The sequence below is a fragment of the Perna viridis genome, chromosome 12 (genome assembly GCF_037379345.1).
Source record: "Perna viridis isolate PV_CMFRI_1.1 ecotype Kerala chromosome 12, ASM3737934v1, whole genome shotgun sequence".
Taxonomy (NCBI): domain Eukaryota; kingdom Metazoa; phylum Mollusca; class Bivalvia; order Mytilida; family Mytilidae; genus Perna; species Perna viridis.
Window position 1 is genome coordinate 20771800 of NC_142456.1, and position 22040 is coordinate 20793839.

At 32.4% G+C, this 22040-nt stretch overlaps 1 protein-coding gene across 1 annotated transcript; it reads left to right on the forward strand.

Moving 5' to 3' along the window:
• The first annotated feature begins 2246 nt into the window (after positions 1-2246).
• On the forward strand, positions 2247-21578 carry LOC148601643 (lysophospholipid acyltransferase 5-like). The gene is made up of 13 exons (XM_088554233.1): positions 2247-2445; positions 4322-4429; positions 5148-5254; positions 6082-6204; positions 6455-6562; positions 7726-7799; positions 10961-11072; positions 12590-12676; positions 14380-14546; positions 15897-16044; positions 18379-18537; positions 18883-18983; positions 20402-21578. Exons 1-13 carry the CDS (start codon positions 2358-2360, stop codon positions 20427-20429), a joined length of 1410 nt encoding a protein of 469 aa, XP_088410359.1. The 5' UTR covers positions 2247-2357; the 3' UTR covers positions 20430-21578.
• Positions 21579-22040: the final 462 nt, after the last annotated feature.

Below are 22040 nucleotides of genomic sequence, written 5' to 3' on the forward strand. Positions count from 1 at the left end.
AGCTGAAACAACAAATATCCACTATCATCATATTTTTGGAGTATTGAACAAATATACCCTTTCAAATATTATTTCTATAAAAGTAGACCTATTGGTATATTGGTATACATGTATATTAACCCTCTTACACAGTAATTATACAAATTGACAGAAGAACTATGAGTGTAGTTGTAAGAGCAATTACAGAAATCTGATTAGTTTTCGATGCTTATAATATAATTAGTAAGCTACCAACGTAACTCTAATACATATCTTTATCCAAATTTCACGACCTTATCATCTTAGAGCTTGAACCTTAAAACCTTTACCGACACATGATATGTATATATAGCCTAGCTGGCCGAGTGGTCAAGGGCGCTGGACTTAGTGCAGGCAGTGTTGCCACAGATGTCACAGCAGTACAAGTTCGAGTCCCGTGAAGGGAACGACAAAAAAATTGCTTCGTAAATTTGACAGTTCTGACATCGTGAATTTTTCTGAACCTTCAGTGCTTACATTATCTTCCCAGTATCCAACCTTATGTTGGATGCATGAAATGTTAATGGGATCGAACTGCTCAGTCTTTACTTTCATAGTGTAGCGGGAAGGGCTGCATAGTTCTGAGCCAGTATTTATACATATCTGGAAAAGTAACAAACAATTATAAAATACATGACGCGATTCTCGAGCTGTGTATATGTAACTTAATCTTATAATTGTTTACCAATCTTTATCATGCCGCTATATCCTGCTGTATAATGGTACTCATTTTCATTTTCAAATGAAAGACTATTTCTGCAAAATTCATAATAAACCAGTATATATTATAAAGCAGTTATGTATACACCAATTATTTGAAAATTAAAACGAAAATCAGAAAACATTACAAAATTCCGATAACTTTGAAAACAATAAAAGAAAAGATGGCCAATGGAAACTTAAAAATACAAAATTAGCTTTTTAAAAAGCTGAGAGCTATCTGCTTGGCCGTTTTCAAAAAAGATATTCGTCTTGTTTAATTGCATAAGATTGGCCAAAACATATGTATAGTATACATTCAAGAGAAATTTAAATTGCATGCATATATGTAACGACTGTTTGTCGTTTCTAATTACATTATTTATTTGGCATTTATCTCTCTTGCTACAAGATTGAAGTCATCACTACAGAAGTTTTATGGTCGTCATCATGAACTCGTGGATCGTTATGGTGTATCCATCAGCACCATGAAAACTGATTTATTCAACGGGTCATAGTTTTCCTTTCCTCGTTTGTCTACCCCGGACTTGACTTTTTATGAGCAACTCGGCGGGTGTTTCTAGAAAAGCAGAGGACGCTTACCCTACCGGTGCACCTGGTCCATGCTCCCAGTTTTTAGTGGAGTCCGAGTTGCTCATTTACTTTTGTTACTTTGTATGTATGATTTTAGTTACTTAATGTTCGTTGTTGTATATGTCTGTTTTCCATGTCTGGTCTATGTCCCTGGATTACATTCTTTTGATTACCGCTATAACCTTGGTTCCCTTGATTACTCTCTCTTCCTGTACTGCATGTCTCAATAGAACTATAGATCTATAATGACAGATTTATGGGTTGTAATAACAAAAGAAACTATTAATCAACTAATTGGTCGCAAAGCTGCACGAGCTATACAGAATTTTAGACTATTAACGTTCGAGAAATCTGTAAGACCTTAAGTTACAATTTAACTTCTGGCATTAAGTTGACAAAGTATATTCGTAAACTAATGTTACATTTTTTTTACTTTAAAATCATTCTGTATACATGTACCTTTAGATACCGAAATACCATACACCTGTGATTAAATTAAATTATGGCTAGCCTAATTATATCCGTCGTTTTATAACGATTATAATATGCCATACCGCCGAGGCGGATGGAAAAACATTCTTTTTACTTCCTTTCATATATAAATTACACTACTTTTTTTTACAAGTCACCTTCTGGAATAATCACAAAAAAAAAAGAAAAAAATATCTTAAGAATATCTTTCTTTCTCTTCCCGGCACTTCTTGTCGTTTCATGTTACTTCTTGTAACTTATTAGCGATACCCAATCGTTTCGAACCGAAGTTATTATTTGCCGCATACATATTTCCTTAAGCACTGCTTTTGATTAATTTGTGTACTAAAAGTACAGGAAACGGAAGCAGGCAATTAGGTCATAATCTAAAGCATTGTTCATTAAAAAGAGAAAAATCATTATCATTGATAGGTACGAAGTCCCGAATGGTACGATATATCAATATAAAGAATCCGAATGTCGACCCAGATTATAACACAGTCTTTAAAACAGAACGCTTTTTTATGCCATGATAATAATACGTAATTTAAAGGGGATTTTAAACAAATATAGTCATGGCGAATATTGAAGTCTTCCAAACATTGTCTGATACATTTGGTATCCAGGAGAAAGCTCTCAGATTTCTTTTTTGTCTGTTAGCAGGTAAATTTTAACTAAATTGTATCGTACACGTAAATGCATGTACATGTAGTCGTAGATGTGGCGGACGACTTATCTGTATTGTAACATATATAGATACTGGTAGTAGATTCAAATATACCCAACTTGTCTAATGAATTAATGTATTTATAATAGTATTTATCTTTCTTATTCAATATAGGTATTTTATACAATGTAGCACAGGGACTGGTCACTCTCATTCTTATCAAAAGACAAAAAAAAAAAAAAAATAACTGTGTCTCCCTAGTCTTTATAGAGGGAGAAGTCACTTGTTCTAATCTATGTAGAACACTGCCATTGCTGGTTGGCTGTTCATTAGCCAACGTTCTCTAATTTCTCTGTTGAAAAGAGGGTAATTTTGCTAAGAGTGTTTGTAAAAATCTCTGAATGGATTTTGATGAGTATATACCAAATTAAAAATTTAAGATTGGAGAATGGCAACATATATTTTTTATTTATTTAAAATAAACAGAATTTATATATTTTCCATTTCAAGATTAGGTCTTTTTAGACAAATAAGCAAAACGTTCACTTTTTTTAGTTATTAAGTATGATGTGTCGTTGAATGTTTATGACAGCTATTTCATTCTTTAAAATGAAATTGATATCAAATGAAAGAGAAAAATCTGCTGAATGGTAATGGCTATTTTTGATAAGTGTGCTTTGAATAACAATAAAATGATGACTTAATGAATGTACCTATGTCTTGAGCATATAAGGCAAGAAATGTGTGCAAAATCCAATATGTCAACACTTGTAAGCTGTTAATCATTGTGTCTTTCTGTTTTTTCACCATATGAATTTACTACCAATTAATTATATAAAAGATTAAAGAAACTTCTTTAAGATAATATAATTTTGATTGCATGATAACAGGGACTTTTTATTACATGTACAAATGTAATAAGTTAGAAATACTTAATAACAGAAGTCAACCTGTTTCATTAATTTTCCCTGTGGCAATTACTGATAACTTATATGTAATTATTTATCTTTACAGCTAAGATGACATTTTTATTATATTTTAGGGTAATCAGAACACACCCATCCATGGTACTTCCAGTAAGTGTGAAATTCAAAAGGTTAAATAAGCAGAAAAACACAATGATTAATAGCTTACTGGAGTATACAAATGTAGTTTGTATGCCCCTGCAATGTTCAGTTGGGGGCATATTATTCTACCCCTGTCTGTCCATCCCTCTGTCCCGTTCAGGGTACATGTATATAATTATTCCGCTAAACTCCTCCTACAGTATTAAATCCATCCAGTGTTATTTTACTAACAATCTTGGCAAAGTTACTCTATTGTCAACAGAGAAATTTTAGAAAATTGGTTGATGAACAGCCAAATACATTTTAGCAATATCAGTGTTCTACATAGATTATTACAAGTGACTTCTTCCTCTTATATTCTCTCCCTGTTTAATATGAGGCAGGTGTTACCTGAAACACTCGATCCCAAAAAACTTAAATTCCAGTCAAATTAAAATTAGTCCATCCGATTTTTATTGAAAAACCGTGAGGTCTAATTTTAATTAGACCGATTGAATTCATGCCACATTTCATTTTGACATCCCTGTTTTATTGTTCTAATTAGCATCCAAGACGTTTTAAATTGTTTTTTAACCCCTGACAGGGTGTCAAACCCGACAAATCAAATTGCAGGATTACCAGGTAAATTTCACCCCAGTAGAATATATACATATGTAGCAATCATACTGTCAGTCTATCCATTCTTACACATGTACCTGCATGATCTGTCTGTTCATTCATCCAAGGGGGTCAGGAGTTATTGCCTAATGAGTTTTTCTTACAGTTTTTATAGTTTAATATAATTAAACATCATATTTTCATACAGGTTATCCACTAGCTGTGCTGTATAGAAGTCTGATTCATGGTAAATCTGCCAATACTCATCACATATTCTTCACTCTAACTGGACTTGCCATATGCTATTTTAATTTTGGTGAGTACTATCAGACGGGAAGCATTATGGTATATTGTTGTTCTTCCAATCTTCTGTCAATTAAATGTCCATCTATCATTCTCAGTTTGCACAATAACTCAAAAAAACTTTCACTAATTTCCATGAAACTTTGAGTATAACGAGAATAGGTAAGGTGAATATATCAAAGAGACAACAACTCCCACAGGATGAAAATGTCAGCAGAAAGCCACCCATTGGTCTTCAATGAATGACAAGGAAACCCTCACACCACAAGGCAGGTAGTAGCTGACCCCAAAACATCATTATACACAGATAGAGCGAAATAGTTGTTCCTATATCATGTACTGGGTATATACCCAAATGACGTGAAAATAAACTAAAGGTCAGAATAAAACAAGGCATACAGAGGCAATTGTTGAACTTCTACTGTACACATAACTTGACTTAAGCGAACTTCCAAGAGGAAGCCTAATCTTGTTACATAAAACAGGTTGCCTGTATACAGATTAATTTTTGAATGCTCTGTATAGGGATATTGTAACCATTATCTTAGAAGACATTTAATTGCTAATTGCAATTATTTGCTTTTATAGGTATGACTGTATTTCATAATGGCCTTTTAGGTGAAAGGAATTCCATGTAAACTATTGAACACATGCATAACCTGTTGCATTTGATTAATCAATGATTGATTGATTTTCAACATAGTGTCCTGTTTTTTTTTGGTTTTTTTCAGGTGCAAATGCAATACATCCCATGATAAACATTTTTGTGATTTATTGTTTACTGCTGATATCATCTGGTACTTTGATGTCTGTTGTGTTTGCATTTGTGTTTAATACAGTAAGTTATGCATTATTTTATATCGAAACTGTGAAATCTTGTAAACTAATTCCTAATTACAATATATGTAAGGGGAGATAATAAGTTTCAGGGTAGTATTTTGAAATGATAACTTTCAAAGATTAATGTATTGTCGTTTTATGATATATATACATGTGCCACTATATAATCTACATGTATGTATGTACTTGTACATGTGATGTATCTATATTATAGTTTATTACTGTGTAACTGTTAATTCATATCTTTCTTAATCAAACAGGGTAACATTTTGTTAATTTGATGGTTTAGCATTTATATTTATAAAAGGATGTTTCATTTAGTTTCTTTGTTATGCAGATGATTATACTTTTTTAAAAAGCCATTTTCTGTAAGAATTAGGCAGTGGGAGAATCATGGTGGAAATTAAAAAAAAAAGACAAAAGTCTTTCCATGAAACCTTATTTAAAAATGTTATCTGAAATGCAGAAAAGGCATTAATTTCTTTTTTAAGTATCAATAATTCAAAGTATAAATTATATGAAATATATTGCTATTTTATCATCAATGAGAGATAACTTCCTCTGTCATTCTACAGTAACTTGGACACTTCTGAGACAAACAACCTTTCAATTTGTATTCAATAGACCATAGAAATTGTGCCCACATTGTCAAATTCATGTGTTTTTTTTCTGAGCATTATTCATTTTTTGTTCAATTTTGCCTCATTCTTACATAATATGCTAGGGGTATTGTGTGCTCAAGGGCAATTCTTTTTCTTCCATGTAGTTGCTTAAATGCTGCTGGTTACATCTATTTATATGGCAACACTTTTTTGTATATGGCAGCTTTACCTTTTGATTGGTTACATGAGTGATACTGGTGCCTTGTCATGGACAACCCCACAATGCGTTATTACCCTCAGACTGACCTCACTTGTGATTGATATGTATGATGGAAAGAAAAAGGAGGTATTGTACATGATCTTAGGTGATATATACAATTAATATGTTATTGTGGGTAAATTTGAAATTGCCTTTTTGGCCTTCTTTAAGAGTAAAAATCTAATAAATTTGAAAACAAAATAGAGAAATTAATTCAGTAAAATTTGAAATGAAGCAAAAGCTACCAAATATAGGAGGACTCAATCAAAGTTAAACTTGAATTTAATTTTATATTTAATGATAGAAAAAAAGTTTTATGTTAACTTTTAAATTTCAGGAAAAGCTATCAAAGGAACAAAAAGAGACAGCTTTGAAAGAGATTCCTTCATTCCTTGAGATCTGTGGTCATGTGTTTTTCTATGGTACATTCCTTATTGGACCTCAGGTAATTACATGTACATGCATATAAACATATGACTCGGCTCAGGCTGCTGGGTGTCTGTTTTCTTTTGTTTAATGCTCTTTTGGTTTAACTGAATATATAATCATGTTTTTGTTTATATAAAACTTACATTATCTAGCTCATTTACGGGTACAAATGTTTTTTTTTTATAAATCATTTTGACTATAGATTTGCAAATTAGTTACACATATGTTTGTCCCACCAGATTGCGGCTTGGGCATCATTTTAGTTTTTCATTCTGCTGTCATTTTTATGTTTTTTCCTATGGACAAATTTAACTTGCTAATATCATGAATATTGATTTATGACATGGTCATATTGTTTATCATTTTTATTCAGTTACAAAAATAGTCATCACATGTTGTTTTTTTTTTTTTTAAACAAGAAATGTAGATTTAGAGGTCTTGTCCATCTTATTCTTTTACCTATTTAATTTTGATGTATTTTGTCCTTCAGAAATAAATTAAGGCAGTATTATGACTGTCGTTAATGGAATGATACAATTTCTTTCAACTTATCTGCATGAAATGTCATGTGCGTGTTTCCTTCTTAATAATTCCCTAACAAAAAGTTGCAAATAAATGGCAACTCTACCTTTTTTTGCATCTGTCCTTCTGTCTGAGTAATATTTTTTTTACATATTTGTTCTAATCCACAACACACTTCAATGGATTTTGACGAAAGTTATTCCATAATTAGGCCTTTAGAATGTTTGGAACAATTTCCTGTTTGATTTTCAAGGTCAAGAGATCAAGTTCTTAATGTGTGAAGTGATGTTCACTCTGAAAAAAATTACTTTTATCCAGGTAGCACCTTTTACACTATTACAAAAGTTTAAAAAAAACTTTTCGGAATCCAAACAGATGTTCAGATTACTTTCAAGAGTAAAAAAGTCTTGGATTTTTTCAAGTTTCAATTCCTGGTCATGCAAGGACACCAAATGTATTTAATATGGTGTTCAGTGAAAAGGGTTGGAGGTCACTGTCCAAAATTTAAGTCCACTGTGAATAAAATGTCAAAGCTTTTTGGTCAGAATTGAGGGTCCTGGGCCATAACCTACTCAAATTTTAGACCAGTGTCAGAATATACCCACAGGTACTTGTAGTACTAGAAATTCAGACTACTTTCATAAACCTCTCTTACAGTTTAGTATGAAAAGATACAAACAGTTTACCAATGGAGAATTCAATGATCCTCTCCAGAATGGACCACCAAGGAGGTTAGTTTTAGAAGAAAAAAGGACTTTGGGTTTAAATCTCCGTTGTTGGCATCCAGTTTTGAAAGATTAGAATGAAATTGAAGTCAAAGCTTGATATACTATATCATGGGTAATTATAGTGGGGTGCTAATTTTTTAGCAGTCAGTCTAAAAGCAACAAAAGAAAGTCTGTGAAATGCACCACTTTTATAATACATGTAGTAATTTTTTTGCTTACCTTTTTGTCACAAGATAGCAAAATTTAGCACGCACTAGAATAACTTTCCTTATGGTATTGTAAAATAATGCTTTGAAGCTAATTAATACAGATTAAAGAGTAGAAATTAATATTGATTGCTAAGCTTGTTACTAAATTCCTTACTTAATGTGCAATTTTTGTTCATTCTATGAACTACATTTATTTGTCTTTAATGTTTAGCACTGGTGAATCAAATCAGACCTCTTAGTATTCCAGAATCTGAAACTTTTTGCTGATACTTTTTGATACTTCCCAATTGTTTTTCAACCTGAGTGCAATCATACTGTATTGTACCTTTGAATTTTCCCCCATGTGACTTTCTGCCAGATATTTTATATATCGGCTGTTTAACATGTTCAAGCTAAAAAAATAAAAGAACATTTTCAATATCCTACTTATAATGTGTGATCACAGAAGTTTCCACCCCCTTTTTTTAACGGATACATTTTTCTAGATGATTGAGAAAGAATCTTTGAATTGTTCTTAAATTTTGCACAGTAAATTAGTGACATTTAACATTTAAAATACAGATAAAGCTAAATTTTTTCCATTTTTCAAAGTTATACCATTTTTCACTCTTTACTACCCCGTTTTTTTTTACTGATACATATTTCATGATGATAACTTGCTTTGAAACTTGGCATAGTTGCTGAGTACTATGAATTACAGCTTTCAAAAATACGATTTTCATCTAAATAAAAAAAAACCTTTTCGAGTACCCTTCATCGAAAATGCATGAGCTGCCTTTTGCTGATATTTGCCATTCTGGTTGTGTTGTTTCTTTGACATATTCATCATTTCTACTCTTTTTGAATCCTACATTTATTTGTATAAACAACATGGCAGTGTATCACTTAATGTCCCATTAGGTCGGAAATTGAGTTCGGAGTATTCAGACTTTTACGACCTAAAAAAATATTTTAGGCCCAAAATCAAGGGTTTGGATGAAAGTTCCGAACAAAATTTGGAAAAATATTTAGAATTCTGCTGTCTATTTGGAAAAATAATTTGGAATTCCAAGCTCCATTAGATGGTTTTCTTGCAGTTTTAAGGACTTTTGCTGCTCAGATAAAGAATAACATGGTTTTCAACAATGGGTTGTGAGATATTTATAGATTTTTCATGCTTGAACAATGTGAAGAATAAATGATGGAGCAGTGTGTTTGTTTTTAGATATAGAATATAGGCTTTATCTATTAAAAACCCTGATGAAATAACCAAGACCTTCATCAAAACTTCCCAAATATAGTTTTAAGGTGTGTTTAAGTAAATTATGTAAAGAATTAATGCTATTAAATTGATAAAAGTAGAGGAGGCTGAAAATCTGACAAAAATGGCTGAACATGAGCAGCTAATATATTTGTTTATATCTAAATTTGCATTTTTCATAGCTTATATATTTCTTTGCTCAATTTAATTTTGGTTTGTGATAACCTTAACAAAAAATATGTGATTTGATAACTTTTTGTGCTTCTTTATTAATGTATCTGTAGAACTTTACTTAAGAATTGTGCAGAGTATCATAGTCAGGTTTATTATATGTTAAATTTTCAGTAGGGGTGGGGTTGCAAAATTATTTTCGTCACTTTTCTCAAATACTATTAGGAGCCTCTTAATATTTGGTATCCAGCATCAGGTACAGGTCCCATATTGTGTGATTTGACTTTATGCTTGTCAGACATCTACATGTACTTCGTGTAAAAAAAAATTCTGCTATCTCTGTCTTTGACATATTTATTTGTCATCTTTCTTAATAACTTGCAAGAGTATCAAGTATGTTCCATTAGTGACTTAAGTACTGTTCCATATAAAATTTCGGCTGAAGAACCTCTCAAAGAAAGGAAAGAGGTTTGAAAACTGGAGAAAGTATGGTAGGTCACATGGGGATGTGTAGTAAAAATGTTGGCTTATTTCTCTACTTTCTTATTCTTTATAGGTAAAGCTACAATTCTTATTGGTCTTTTATTTATAAATGTGTCTTTTTTTTAAAGACTTATGGATAATGGATATTAAAGAAGTCAACTAAAACCTAAACTTATGGCCTATTTCTTTGATCTGCATGATTCCTAGCCTCTACTTAAGGAGGTAGACCTAGGGTAAGGGACATAACTCTTGAAATCAGTGATATGTTTGTATCATATTCAATTTCACCAAAGCCTATCAAGCTTTCATTTGAAACAGAATGAAATCAGTCCGAGTTACTTTGATGCCTACATAAAATTGATATGAAATGCTGAATACAAACGTTCAAATGATTTGTAAGAGTTGTATCCCCTACCCTAGGATACCTCCTTAAGTACATTTTGTATTATAATTTTATTATTGTGTCTTAGAACTGCATGATTGAGTTGATTTTATTTGACTGCAGTGTTGCCTCTAGCATTTGCCTTTTGTTGCCAATTCTGCATTTAGATTCTTTTTTAACAAATTTTTTGTAGTGTATTTTTATTTTGTCTATTACATAAGGTATGGCATGTAAATATGCATGTACACAGTTTACCTTTATGAAAATGTAAAGGTCTTTAAAAGAGTATTCTGTAAATTATCAGACAAAACACAATAAATACACTTCAGACACTCTTTGTATATTTGATCCCAAAGTCCCCTGCACTCTGATCTCCTGCTCAGAGGAATTTGTAATTGGTAGTGCTAGTGCCTTGTGAAAATGTTTGCATCCTTAAAAGCAGAGCATTGATATGTAGTAAATCAAGGAGTGGTTATTAGGTCTGGCTTGGAGATTAGAAACTAGACATCTAACAAGCAATATTTTGCACATTTCTGTTTACAATATGTGTACTTCTCGGTACATTATCGAAAATTATCTACCATTGCAGTTGATGTGTAAATTGGAATCTTTTTAAACTGAGATTTATTTTTTTATGCAACTTTTTCTAACAGAATCTGTTCATATCATCTAATTTTAGTGTTATGCCTGCCTTATCAAAGCTGTGTTGTGGGGCTTTATATTTAGCCAGTAATGTCATTGGAGATGTATATTTCCCACAAGATTATATGGTTACTGAAGAATTCTATCAGGTGAGTTTACATATATGTACATGTACTTCTGTTTTGGTTACAGACTCTTTGTTACTGTTCTTTGCTGTAACTGTCTGGTTTTGAGACAGTCCTTGGGGCACATAGTGTTTTCTGGGGCAAAAAACTAAAAAAATAATACTATCTCTAGTTAAATTTTTTATTCAGTTGGTTCTGTAAGTAAATTTTCTGCAGGAATAAATGAAAACAACGAAAGCCATTTATAAGAAGTATAAACTGGCCTAAATCAGGTTATTTTACATGACCTCTTCAGTAAATTGAAGCATTCCTTATGATTTAATTTCTAATAGGTTCAAATCCAATTAGTGAGTCTCAATCAAAACTTAAGTTACTTCATTATACCCCCACTTGCAAGGTTGAGCGTGTCTGTCTGTCATTCCTTTACAAAGGCGGAACCAATATTTATCTGTTACTCCTGCCACACCTCTGAACTTCATTGAATGACAATTTCAAAGAATTTTTATTACATGTTCCCTTTGTGTACCTACTATTTTAGAATCAATATGGGGGTTACACATAGCAAAACATGGTCTACATCATTTTTTTATATTGGCAAATGGGGAACCCATCTCTTATCGGTTACTTCTCTTATTCCACAGAATGGATTTTAATGAAACTTTCACAGAATTTGTATTACATGTTTTCATTGTGCACTTCCTATTTTAGATTTTAATTGGAATCAATTTAGGGGTTTCACATAGCTAAACATGGACTTAACCTTCTGTGCATATTAGGACATGGGAACCATCTGTTACTCCTCCAATACCACTTAATAGAATTGAATGAAACAATCTTGCCATCGTGCACCTCCTATTTTAGATAGGGGAGTGGGGGTATCAAGTTAGTGAACATTGTTCACAGTTTTTTTTTAGTTTGCTTTTAATGAATAAGGTATATAAGTCTCGTTCTAGTTTCGTTTTCTTTACCATAATTTCCAATGTAGAACATATTGAAAACCGAAGACCGACCAGGATTTTATTGTTTACTTACGGGTAGTCGAAACGCTGTATAACAATGCAAATCTTTAAGTTTATATTTTTTCTTTCTACATTTATCATGTAGAAATAGTAATGTGTCATTTTTATCGGTATTTTTTTACACAGAAAGATTTCTGCCCTTAACACTGAACTCAACGCTCTCTAAATGACAGATCTCTATGCTTTGAATAGTAGATGAGGACTCTTTCTTGTGAAATCAAGGGGTCACATGACGACATTTACATACCCTATTGTGAAATGCAGACCAATCAACATTTATGACATCACAGTACCAAACAAGGTTATACAAATAGAGAACCAGCCAATCAGGAAGCGTGCTACAAATCAAATTGAATTACTAATATTGTAGAATAAAATGAAATTATCCTCTTTATGATTATATTGTTGAAACTTCACTCTGGAAACTTTTTATTTCGAAAAAAATCATAACATGTGTGGTCATTCAATCTTGAAAAAAGTATGTTTTTAAAATTTTTTTTCATCATTCAATTTCCATTTCAGAAGTCCTACTTGTTGACTCGATGTGGTTATGTCTTGATATCTGGCAAGTTGTTTATGAATCGATACATTGGAAGTTGGCTTATAGCAGTGAGTACATGGTATATTATAACCCTAGGCAACAAATTAAGATGGTATAGATCTGTTCATCTTTTAAGGAGATTGAAAAATGTCAAGTATTCCTTCCTTCATTCTAATGTCATCCTAATTTCAGTGCAGTTATCTTGATTCACATTTGGATTGACTGATTTTGAATTTGTATGTGGCTTTACAAAGTGGAGCTATTACATTGCAAGCAATTTTGGTTGTTGTCTGTGATCTATTTCTTGTTTTTTGAAACATTGGAATAGCCATAAACAGGGAAGGAAACTCACTCAAACTCTAGCCAGTCTTGAATACAATTTTTCAATATATTTGCTATATGGCTATACAGATTTTTGCTCAAATTAGCCAGCCATGCCCAAAAATAGCCAGTCTCGGGATGGTGGCAGGCAACTATTTCTAACTTAGGCCATAAATCATTGAATCTTAACAATTAAACCTTCTTTTAAAGAACTTGGTTCTTTATTTTTTTAATTATGTTGCTTTAAGGAGGTAGACATAGGGTAATGGACATAACTCATGAAATCAGTGATATGTTTGTATCAATAATATTCAATTTCACCAAAGCCTTTTAAGCTTTCCTTTCAATCAGCATGAAATCAGTCCATGTTACTTTGATGCTTACATGAGATTGATGTAAAAGGTGAATACAAACGTTCCAATGATTTGTAAGAGTTGTGGCCCTTACCCTAGGTCTACCTCCTTAAATTGGTTCATTCTTCAGCTGAGATGTGCAATGTACCAAAGACTCTAGAAATTGGACTAATATCTCTAAGTGGAATGTAATTCATCCCAATTTAATTATTTTTTCTTTTCTTTTCTTTTCTTTTCTTTTTTTTTCAGCAAGGTCTATTTCCAGTATTCAAAACCCTTTGTTTTGAAATGCAACTATTTTTCCATAGATTTTGAGCAACCAATTAATTACGATAAAACCTGTTTTAACCACCATGTACAGTATTTTTTCCTGGAAAATATTTCATAGGGAGGAATAGAACCATATGTACCTTAACATATATTCAAGAATCAATCATTTCAGTGGGGGCTGAATCTGAAGGAAATAAGGCACCTAGCTCCGAAACAGTGTCTGACATTCGAAATTCACTCTAGATACTGCAGCCACCCCTCTTAGAAAATGCAAGAATCATGTAAAGTTGGGAAAAAGAGAATGATTTTACACAAAATTATCTGATTGTCATAGAACATTTTATATGAAAAGTGTCTGAGAATTTTGAGAGGCCTGTCTGCAGTGGTTAGTAAGGGATGGAACAAACATCTGCTGCTGCATTGAGCTTGATAAGCACATGCAATTAGCAAAATCCTGTCTTAAAAATTAATCATTTAAAAACCACCATGAAGTGCTGACATAGTGAAAGTAACTGATATATACATTAGCCATCTGTCTTAATGTTAGTGTCTTTATACCCCTACTCATTAGAATGGGGACTATTGCAATCACCTTGTTTGTTCTTCTGTCAGTCTGTTTCTAACACTTTTCTGTAACAGATTTCTCAGCTTGTATTGAAGGAAATGTTTAGATATTTGGTATATTACTTTTACATGATAAATTATTTTGTACATCTCCTTTCCAGGTTTAACAGAAATGGTTTAATGGATGTATTCTTAAAGTATGAAATAGCATGCAACATCTTGTTTTTTTTTCCTTGGTAACATTTGACTTTATATATTTGTAGGAGGGAGTGTGTATTTTATCTGGACTTACTTACAATGGGAAGGATGAGAATGGAAACATATTATGGAATGGAGTACAGAATGTTAAAATATATGAACTTGAATTTGAAACATCACTCCATGGTGTAATGAATGGTTTTAATATCCAAACTAATCATTGGATGGGGAAGTAAGTACAGTTAAACATGCTTAATTCAAACCATGAAAAATAGAGACCGGTCTAAACTAGCGCTTCAAAATAGCTAGAGGTGGATGAAACGATAGGAAGGTAAACAAAACAGTAAGGTGAAAAGTACAATGTATTTACTTAAATTCCAAATGTGCCACATATGATAATCATATGGTGCTAGATTCATATGATTATCATATGGTAATCATATGAAAAGCATATGATGTCTAACATACATGTACAATAGTCATTGATATGTTAATTTTGGCTTGAACACATATGACAATCATATGTTTTTGAAAAACATATGATTATAATATGATAATCATGCGATTATCATATGTAAAGCGAATCATTTGATTATCATATGATGCTTGATTTATATGATAATCATATGGTGCAAACTATATGATTCGCATGTGTGGCACATTTGCCTGTGTGTATGAACAACCTATTTGATCCTACACTTTTCAAGTATCCTTCATTAGTATGAGGGGTTCTTAAATCACTAATTGTACAATATTTTGGAAGATCAGTCATTACACAACTGCAAAATATTTGCGGTTGTATGATGCTACCATGCTGTCTTTGTTGTTGTTGTAGTCCTCCATAGACACTTAATGTCCTGGACAATAACTTGAGTATTAATGTATAGATCTTCGTGAAATTAAACAAGAAGATGCTATGCTACTCTGGTGTACAAATAGAAGGCTGGGATTGATTTTCGGGGTTGTCACTTAAACTTTTTTAGGAATTATGGAATACGAAAAGGCCAGAAACAAGCATTTTCATCTTATCTAGACAATGACTTGTTTATAGGTGAATGGATCTCTTTGAAATTATAGAACAAGGTGCCATAAAATGAAGACTCACATTGAATTAGTGGTTATGACTTGAGGTGCTTTGGAATTAAGGGCAAAAAAGAGTCGGAAACAACATTTTCAATAAGTAAATAATTGTGCCATACCTCTTAAGAAATGCTGGGATTGATTCTGAGGGTTGTAACAGAAACCATTTATGAATAAGGGGCCAAAAAGGGGATACTCTGATTCAGATCAAATTCTTATCCTTTGTCAAATATTTAATAACACTAAAAATCTTAGCTGTTTCAAGCTTGAATAGTGTTTCCATACTCAACTTTTCACTGTTCAAACTCTAGGGTTGTCTCAAGCTGCCCCAAGTGAAGCATTTTATTGACCATTGCCAATGTCCTCCACTGTTTCACTGTATCAATTGGAAATCAAGGCAAATACATGTAAGTCATATTATATGTTAGTTATGCTGTAATGTTATTCATGTAATTTATCACTTGCTTGCATTGATATTAATTGTTGTCTTTTTCTTTTACAGATATATATTTAAGAGATTGAGATTTTTGGGAAATAAGTTAATATCCCATTCTGTCACCTTATTTTATCTTGCTCTGTGGCATGGCTTCAGCACAGGATATTTCATGAACTTCCTGTTAGAGTTCTTCATGGTTAACAGCGAAAACCAGGTTAGTTGGCATTTTTGCTGGTAAATAGGATAAGTAAGTCTTGTAATGTGTAACGTCTTGGTTTCATGAGAAGTGGTCCAAGTCTACCATTCATATACATGGAGATTTACAGACTACTTGAAAATAAACTTTATGTTCATTGATGTGGTATGGACATTAAAATTATAACCCCACTCAACAAATAGGAGATATTAGGTACCAGTCCATATATAAATCAGACACTGCCATTTGCAGATGTGATTCATGGTGTAGAAAAACCCATTAAAAAACAATACTTTTTTGGTCTACATATGCTATATTTTTACATGACAAAAATCATTTCTGTATTCAGATCTGTATTTTTGTGAAAATTATACATTCCTCTCCCACTAAAATCAACCAAATCAAACCAAATCAAGAAAGATAACTCTTGCAAAGTGCTAATTTCATGTACAATCTTTAAATTTTGTATCTATAAAAAAAAGTGCAACAACCAAATAAAAAACCAAGTCTGGTTACATTGTCAGGAAATTTTTCTGAACAAGAAATAAAATTAAGTTCGGTGGGTTTTTGACATAAATGAATCATCTTATGTCTGATTTTAATAAAGACTGCTACTTTTTATTTCATTTCATATTCTTTAGTTGCCAGAAAAACAATGTATTCCTGATGCACTAGTGATTTGTGTAACTGTGTTACTGTGAAAGTTCATTAATTTTATGGATACAAATTTTCATGGATTTGGGAAGAAACACAAGTTTGTGAATTCTTGAATTTGTGGTTTTGAGTTTTTCAGTATACACATCAATGGGAATCTTCATTTCATTTGGAACCGAATTTCATGGTTTGGCATACCCTAGAAAACCACGAAAATTGGTTTCTTGCAAACAATAATACTGTTACAGTATCATATGAATATAAATAACTATGATTTTGATTGGTTCAATTTGTAATCTATGGTCCTTTGTAAATTATGGTGATCAAGGTGCAAAGTGGCATTCAAGGTATTCATCACTTGTGAAATGTTCAGCATGCATCCAAATATAGTATCCTATAAGTCCTATAATCTATTTTTAAATTGTTTCTTATGATTGGTTGATATTTTAAGAGGGCTTTATGTGCCTGTGTTGGATTGTTCAAAACTTCATATACGAGTGTGTTGTGGGACACTATAATCAGACAATACCAAAAAATTGGAACTATTTTATCAATTTATGATTTATATTATATAAATTTTGTGGATTGATTGATTGATTGTTGGAGTTTAACGCCCAAGCAGCAATATTTCAGCTATATTCAGGCGATGAACATGAAATGGATGTTAAAATAAACATGAAATGATGATGATAATGAAATGAAAAGAGGGATGGGACATAAGGATAAAAGGGTCAACAAATTTTGATTGCCACTAGATAAAGGGAGAGATTGGTAGGATGGGGCAATTTAGCCTCCTGTGGCGGAGCACAAAGGTTCCTACTTTTATCGAATACCACAGCAGGGTTCTTTAACGTGCGAGAAAGTGGCATCTTTCCAAACACGGTGCACGACTATGGTTTGTGATCAGGTTTTCCGTATTATAGCCAAACACAAACAACCTCAGCATGTAACGTGCCAGGGGTACCCCATTCCACCACCTGGGCACACCTCTCAGTTGCTCTGTGGGCAGAGCGCCTAGGCCCCGACTAGGTTTCTGAGCACTATTTAGTCGCCTTTTACGACAAGCTTAGCACTGCTGCAGGCCTATTCTTTTGACACCCGGACCTGCAGGGGGCTAGATTTTGTTGGGAAGTCCTGTCAAAGTCATTGATATCATTATGATAGTTTCTTCAATCTGTAGTGTCACCTACATGTGATCCAGGGTGGTGCCATGTTAACCAGGTCCATTAGATCTGTCCATACAATGGTCACATCTATTTGGTTCATACACTAATATCTTTCTCTTTTTTTTAATATCTGAGTCTGAATACCCTTTTTAGCTAATTGGAACAAAGGTCCCAGACAGCTTATGCCATCACTTCATGTCAGTTGTCTATCGTCAATCATCTATCATCCACTGTCTGTAAACTATTCACATTTGCCTAACTAAAAGAAAACCGCTAGACCAATTTTAACCATTCTTTGCAGAAATGATGTACATTATATGTAAGAGCATCTACAAAATATTCTTATTTTGTTCTGCTTGATTAAATTATATGGCGACCAGAGGAAATAAAAACAAGAACGAATGAATGAACATCATTGACAAATATGAAAATAATTACAGAGGTGCAACAGATGAGGTACAATAAATAGTTTTAGATGGCCATAGTAAGAAATGTTACGAATTAATTATGAAACCGGTATATTATTTTACAGTGGCGACTGCTGTCAGCTAAACTTCCTATGTATAGCAGTATAGACTCCATACCGTACTTGAAACCAGTGGTTTGGCTTGTTAGAAAGGCATGTGTGACTTTCTGTATAAGCTATGCTTTGGCTAGCTTTGGACTTTTACATTGGCAGTTTTATAACAAGGTGAGTTAATCATGATCAACAATGAACCTTTACCCATTTACTATGTTATGATTGACATAAAATCATGTTAAAACCTCATTGTGAAGATTATGCAGGGATTTTTTCAGAATCGCATAAACTGAAATCATGATTATGATTTAAATGATGAAATCACCGTAATCAATTTGCGCAATAATTTCCCAATACTTGTATACAGTACAATGAAATTTTCTAATAATAAGTAAATTTCTCCCATTCATTATTTCTGCATTGAACAGAATTTTGTAGTGAAAATGTGCAATGTTTTTATCAATTTCTACCACTTTGTTCAATAGAGAAAATACCTTGCTAAATGTATTTTTACAGGCATATGCTTCCGTGTACTACATTGGCCATTTGATATTCATTGTGTTTCCTGTGATGGTCATGTTATTTGCACGCATTCCAATGTCAGTGACTCAGTCAAGGTAAGTATTTCATAGGCAAAAACACAGTAATAAGGAAAAAATTATTGAAATGTTTTGACTCTGCTTAAGTAACATTTTATAAATGTGTCTGTGTGAATTCAGTTGTCCAACACATACTCATGGCAACTGTTATTTGGTTTTGATTCGATTTTAAGGATGTAGACCTAAGGTAAGGGACATAACTCATGAAGTCAGATATACATTTGTATCGTATTCAATTTCACCAATGCATATCAAGCTTTCTTTTGACATCGAATGAAATCAATCCAAGTTACTTTGATGCTTACATGACATTGATGTAAAATGCTGAATATAAACGTTCCAATGATTGTAAGGAATTGTGTCCCTTACCCTAGGTCTACCTCCTTAAATTAGTAGAAAAGCAAGCTTCTCATATCGGCAGATATTCATTTCCCCTTTTACTAATTGCAGTTCAAATTCTCAGACAATTTTCCCTTCACTGATTTTTGACAATTGGATAACGTCATGTGAAATCATTAAATTATCTGATTTTGCAAATTTTTTATACCGTAACTGCTGCACAAAGTGGCGAGGTATTATGTGATTCACTCTGAAAAGTTGTATGTCCGTCTGTCTGTTTGTTCATCTCCCAATGGTTTCTAGATAATAGCTTCAGAACAGTTCAATGTTATGAATTTTTTAAAAACTTTGCACACTTGTTTAGTAGCATAAAACTCTGGTTTACCTTTATTGTTCAGCAAAATATGAAATGCACTTTTCAAGTTTTAAACATTTTGCTATCCCCTTTTTTTCACCATTACATGGCAGGGTATCACTTAATGCTCCATTAATTAATCCATTTTTGCATTTGCTGAGAGGGCTGTCTGCAATACCTAGTGTGAGTTTTGAATCCCAAGCATTGTTCAGAGTAAGCATAAGGGTGAGGGATATTGGATACATATAATTATTGTATTGTAACTTGTTGATAACAAAGAAATACACACTGTAATGTTCGTAAAAGGTACAATACATTGCCTTGGTCATTATGGCAAAAAAGAATGGCAAGGTATTATGTGAAAGCTTCCAAAAAGTCTGTCTGTCCTCAGACGGATTTGGGATGGTAACTTGAGAATAAATCAATAATTTTTTTGCAGTTGTTAAGTATCCAAAATTACGATTAAATTCAATTTTGAACAAACTCCAAATTGTAGCGTTTGGGTAGAGCATTTTGAGCATTTTGCCATCCTCCTTTTTTCACCATTATATGACAGGATATCACTTAATATTCCATTGATGCCCTATTTTTACTTTTGTCTTGGTTTAGACTCCTAATTGTTAACCAAGTGTACAGATGCCTGTGGAATTAAGTCCTGTAGATGCACTTGAATGAAAGTGCTATTTGTTTTCTGTTGATGAACAAATTTTAAACTGAGATTTTTTTCTTTTTCCTTTTACAGCAAGGAGAAATCAACCAAGACAGAGTGAAACAGTTGACAGAACCATTTCATATTCTTTGTGCCTGAAATGTCGATATTGTTTGAAACCTGGATTCTGATTATTGAATGGCCTAGTTACAAAGATATTTTACTTTGAATGTTTGGTATAATGGATTACTTACTCATTGGTCTTAATACCATTTTTTTAATTAAGAGTATTGCTATTGAACTGAGATTTGTTTCTCTATATTTCATGTTGAATTGTATACTGGGGTATACAATCTTGTGCTTCCTGAAAATGCCTTTTAACAATATTTCATTGTAAAGCATTGATAATAATTCGGTGGTTACTCAACTAGAACCATTTTTTGGTTCTCAGGTTGTATTATTTCTTTGAAAGTGTCCTTATTTCCACTTTTGCCGTACCAATAAAATAAAAACCAAATTATTTTTTTTTTATTTTTTAAGGTGGAGGGGGGTGGGGGTGAGGTTCTTCTATAATTTTTTTTTTTCAAATCCATCACCTCGTGAAAATGGCTTAAGAAACAGGAAATTATGGTAACTGTTGTTAAGTGTAAGTGTTTGTAAGAATCGGGCAAAATGGAACAAATTGGAAACATGCATGTCAAAACCCCACCAGTCTGACAATATAATATCACTCAAGGATACTTTCTCTTATATGATCTCTGCATCATTGCTCAAAAATTTTTCAATAGAATCTTAGGAAAATTAAGTATTTGACAGAATTAACTGCCCTTAAAATGTTTATTTTTAGTGCATTTCAATTAAATTATAACTCAATGGTCCAGCATGATATAGAAAATCTTGTCTGTTTTCCTTGATTCTGATGGAGCAAATAGTCAAACTAAACTTTCAAAATGGTGGGTTTTTTTTCCTACCATGTTATATCCACTGCCTGATTCTTACAGGTAAGGTTGAAGCAAGTTAAACCATATTTACAACCTACACAATGATATTTTCTTCATTTCTTTTTTTTTTTTAAATGATTTAGTTATTTTTGCTTGATTGACAAACCTATTAGTCTTTAAACTTTTTTTCTGTGGTTGCATATGATGCTTATTTACTCTTTATTTGCATAATTTTAAACTTATTTTGGATTGATCATTCTCAAAGGTTTGATCTTTTGGATTGATACTGATTAAATGACAATCATATTAATAAACAATTTGTCTTGTGACAGCTGTATTATGTTATGCCACTGTTTGGTCATTTGTCTTCCTACACCTCTTATGAGGAATCAGAAACATTTTGATAAATATTCGTTATTTATTTGGTACCATGTTTGTCTTCATTTGCTGGTTATCAAACTACATGTGTATTATTTCGAAGTTTTGTGACTTTTTCTAGGATTTCAAAACACCAAAATATGGGGATAACTCCATTGACAAGGGTAGAAATAAGCAATCACATGCTGGCCTGCAAATCGAAGTCAAACAGAACTTGCCTGCTGGAACCCCTGATATTGGATTTGTTTTTGTTATGTTTTGTTTTGTTTTGTTTTGTTTTTTTTGTTCAACATATCATGGGGGCAAGTAATATTTACTGTTGGCCAGTTCTGTTTCAGCAAAACTTGCCTTTTTGCCCAGTATGACAAATTTTCTTATTTTTACTACTGATTCCATTATTAATAGTAAATTAT

Excerpts from the sequence above, each read along its gene's own strand:
- LOC148601643 (XM_088554233.1), top strand. The coding sequence starts at position 2,358 with ATGGCGAATATTGAAGTCTTCCAAACATTGTCTGATACATTTGGTATC. Across the intron at positions 5,255-6,081 it reads TTGCATTTGTGTTTAATACA|CTTTACCTTTTGATTGGTTA; the intron begins GTAAGTTATGCA and ends TGTATATGGCAG. Across the intron at positions 18,984-20,401 it reads ATGTCAGTGACTCAGTCAAG|CAAGGAGAAATCAACCAAGA; the intron begins GTAAGTATTTCA and ends TTCCTTTTACAG.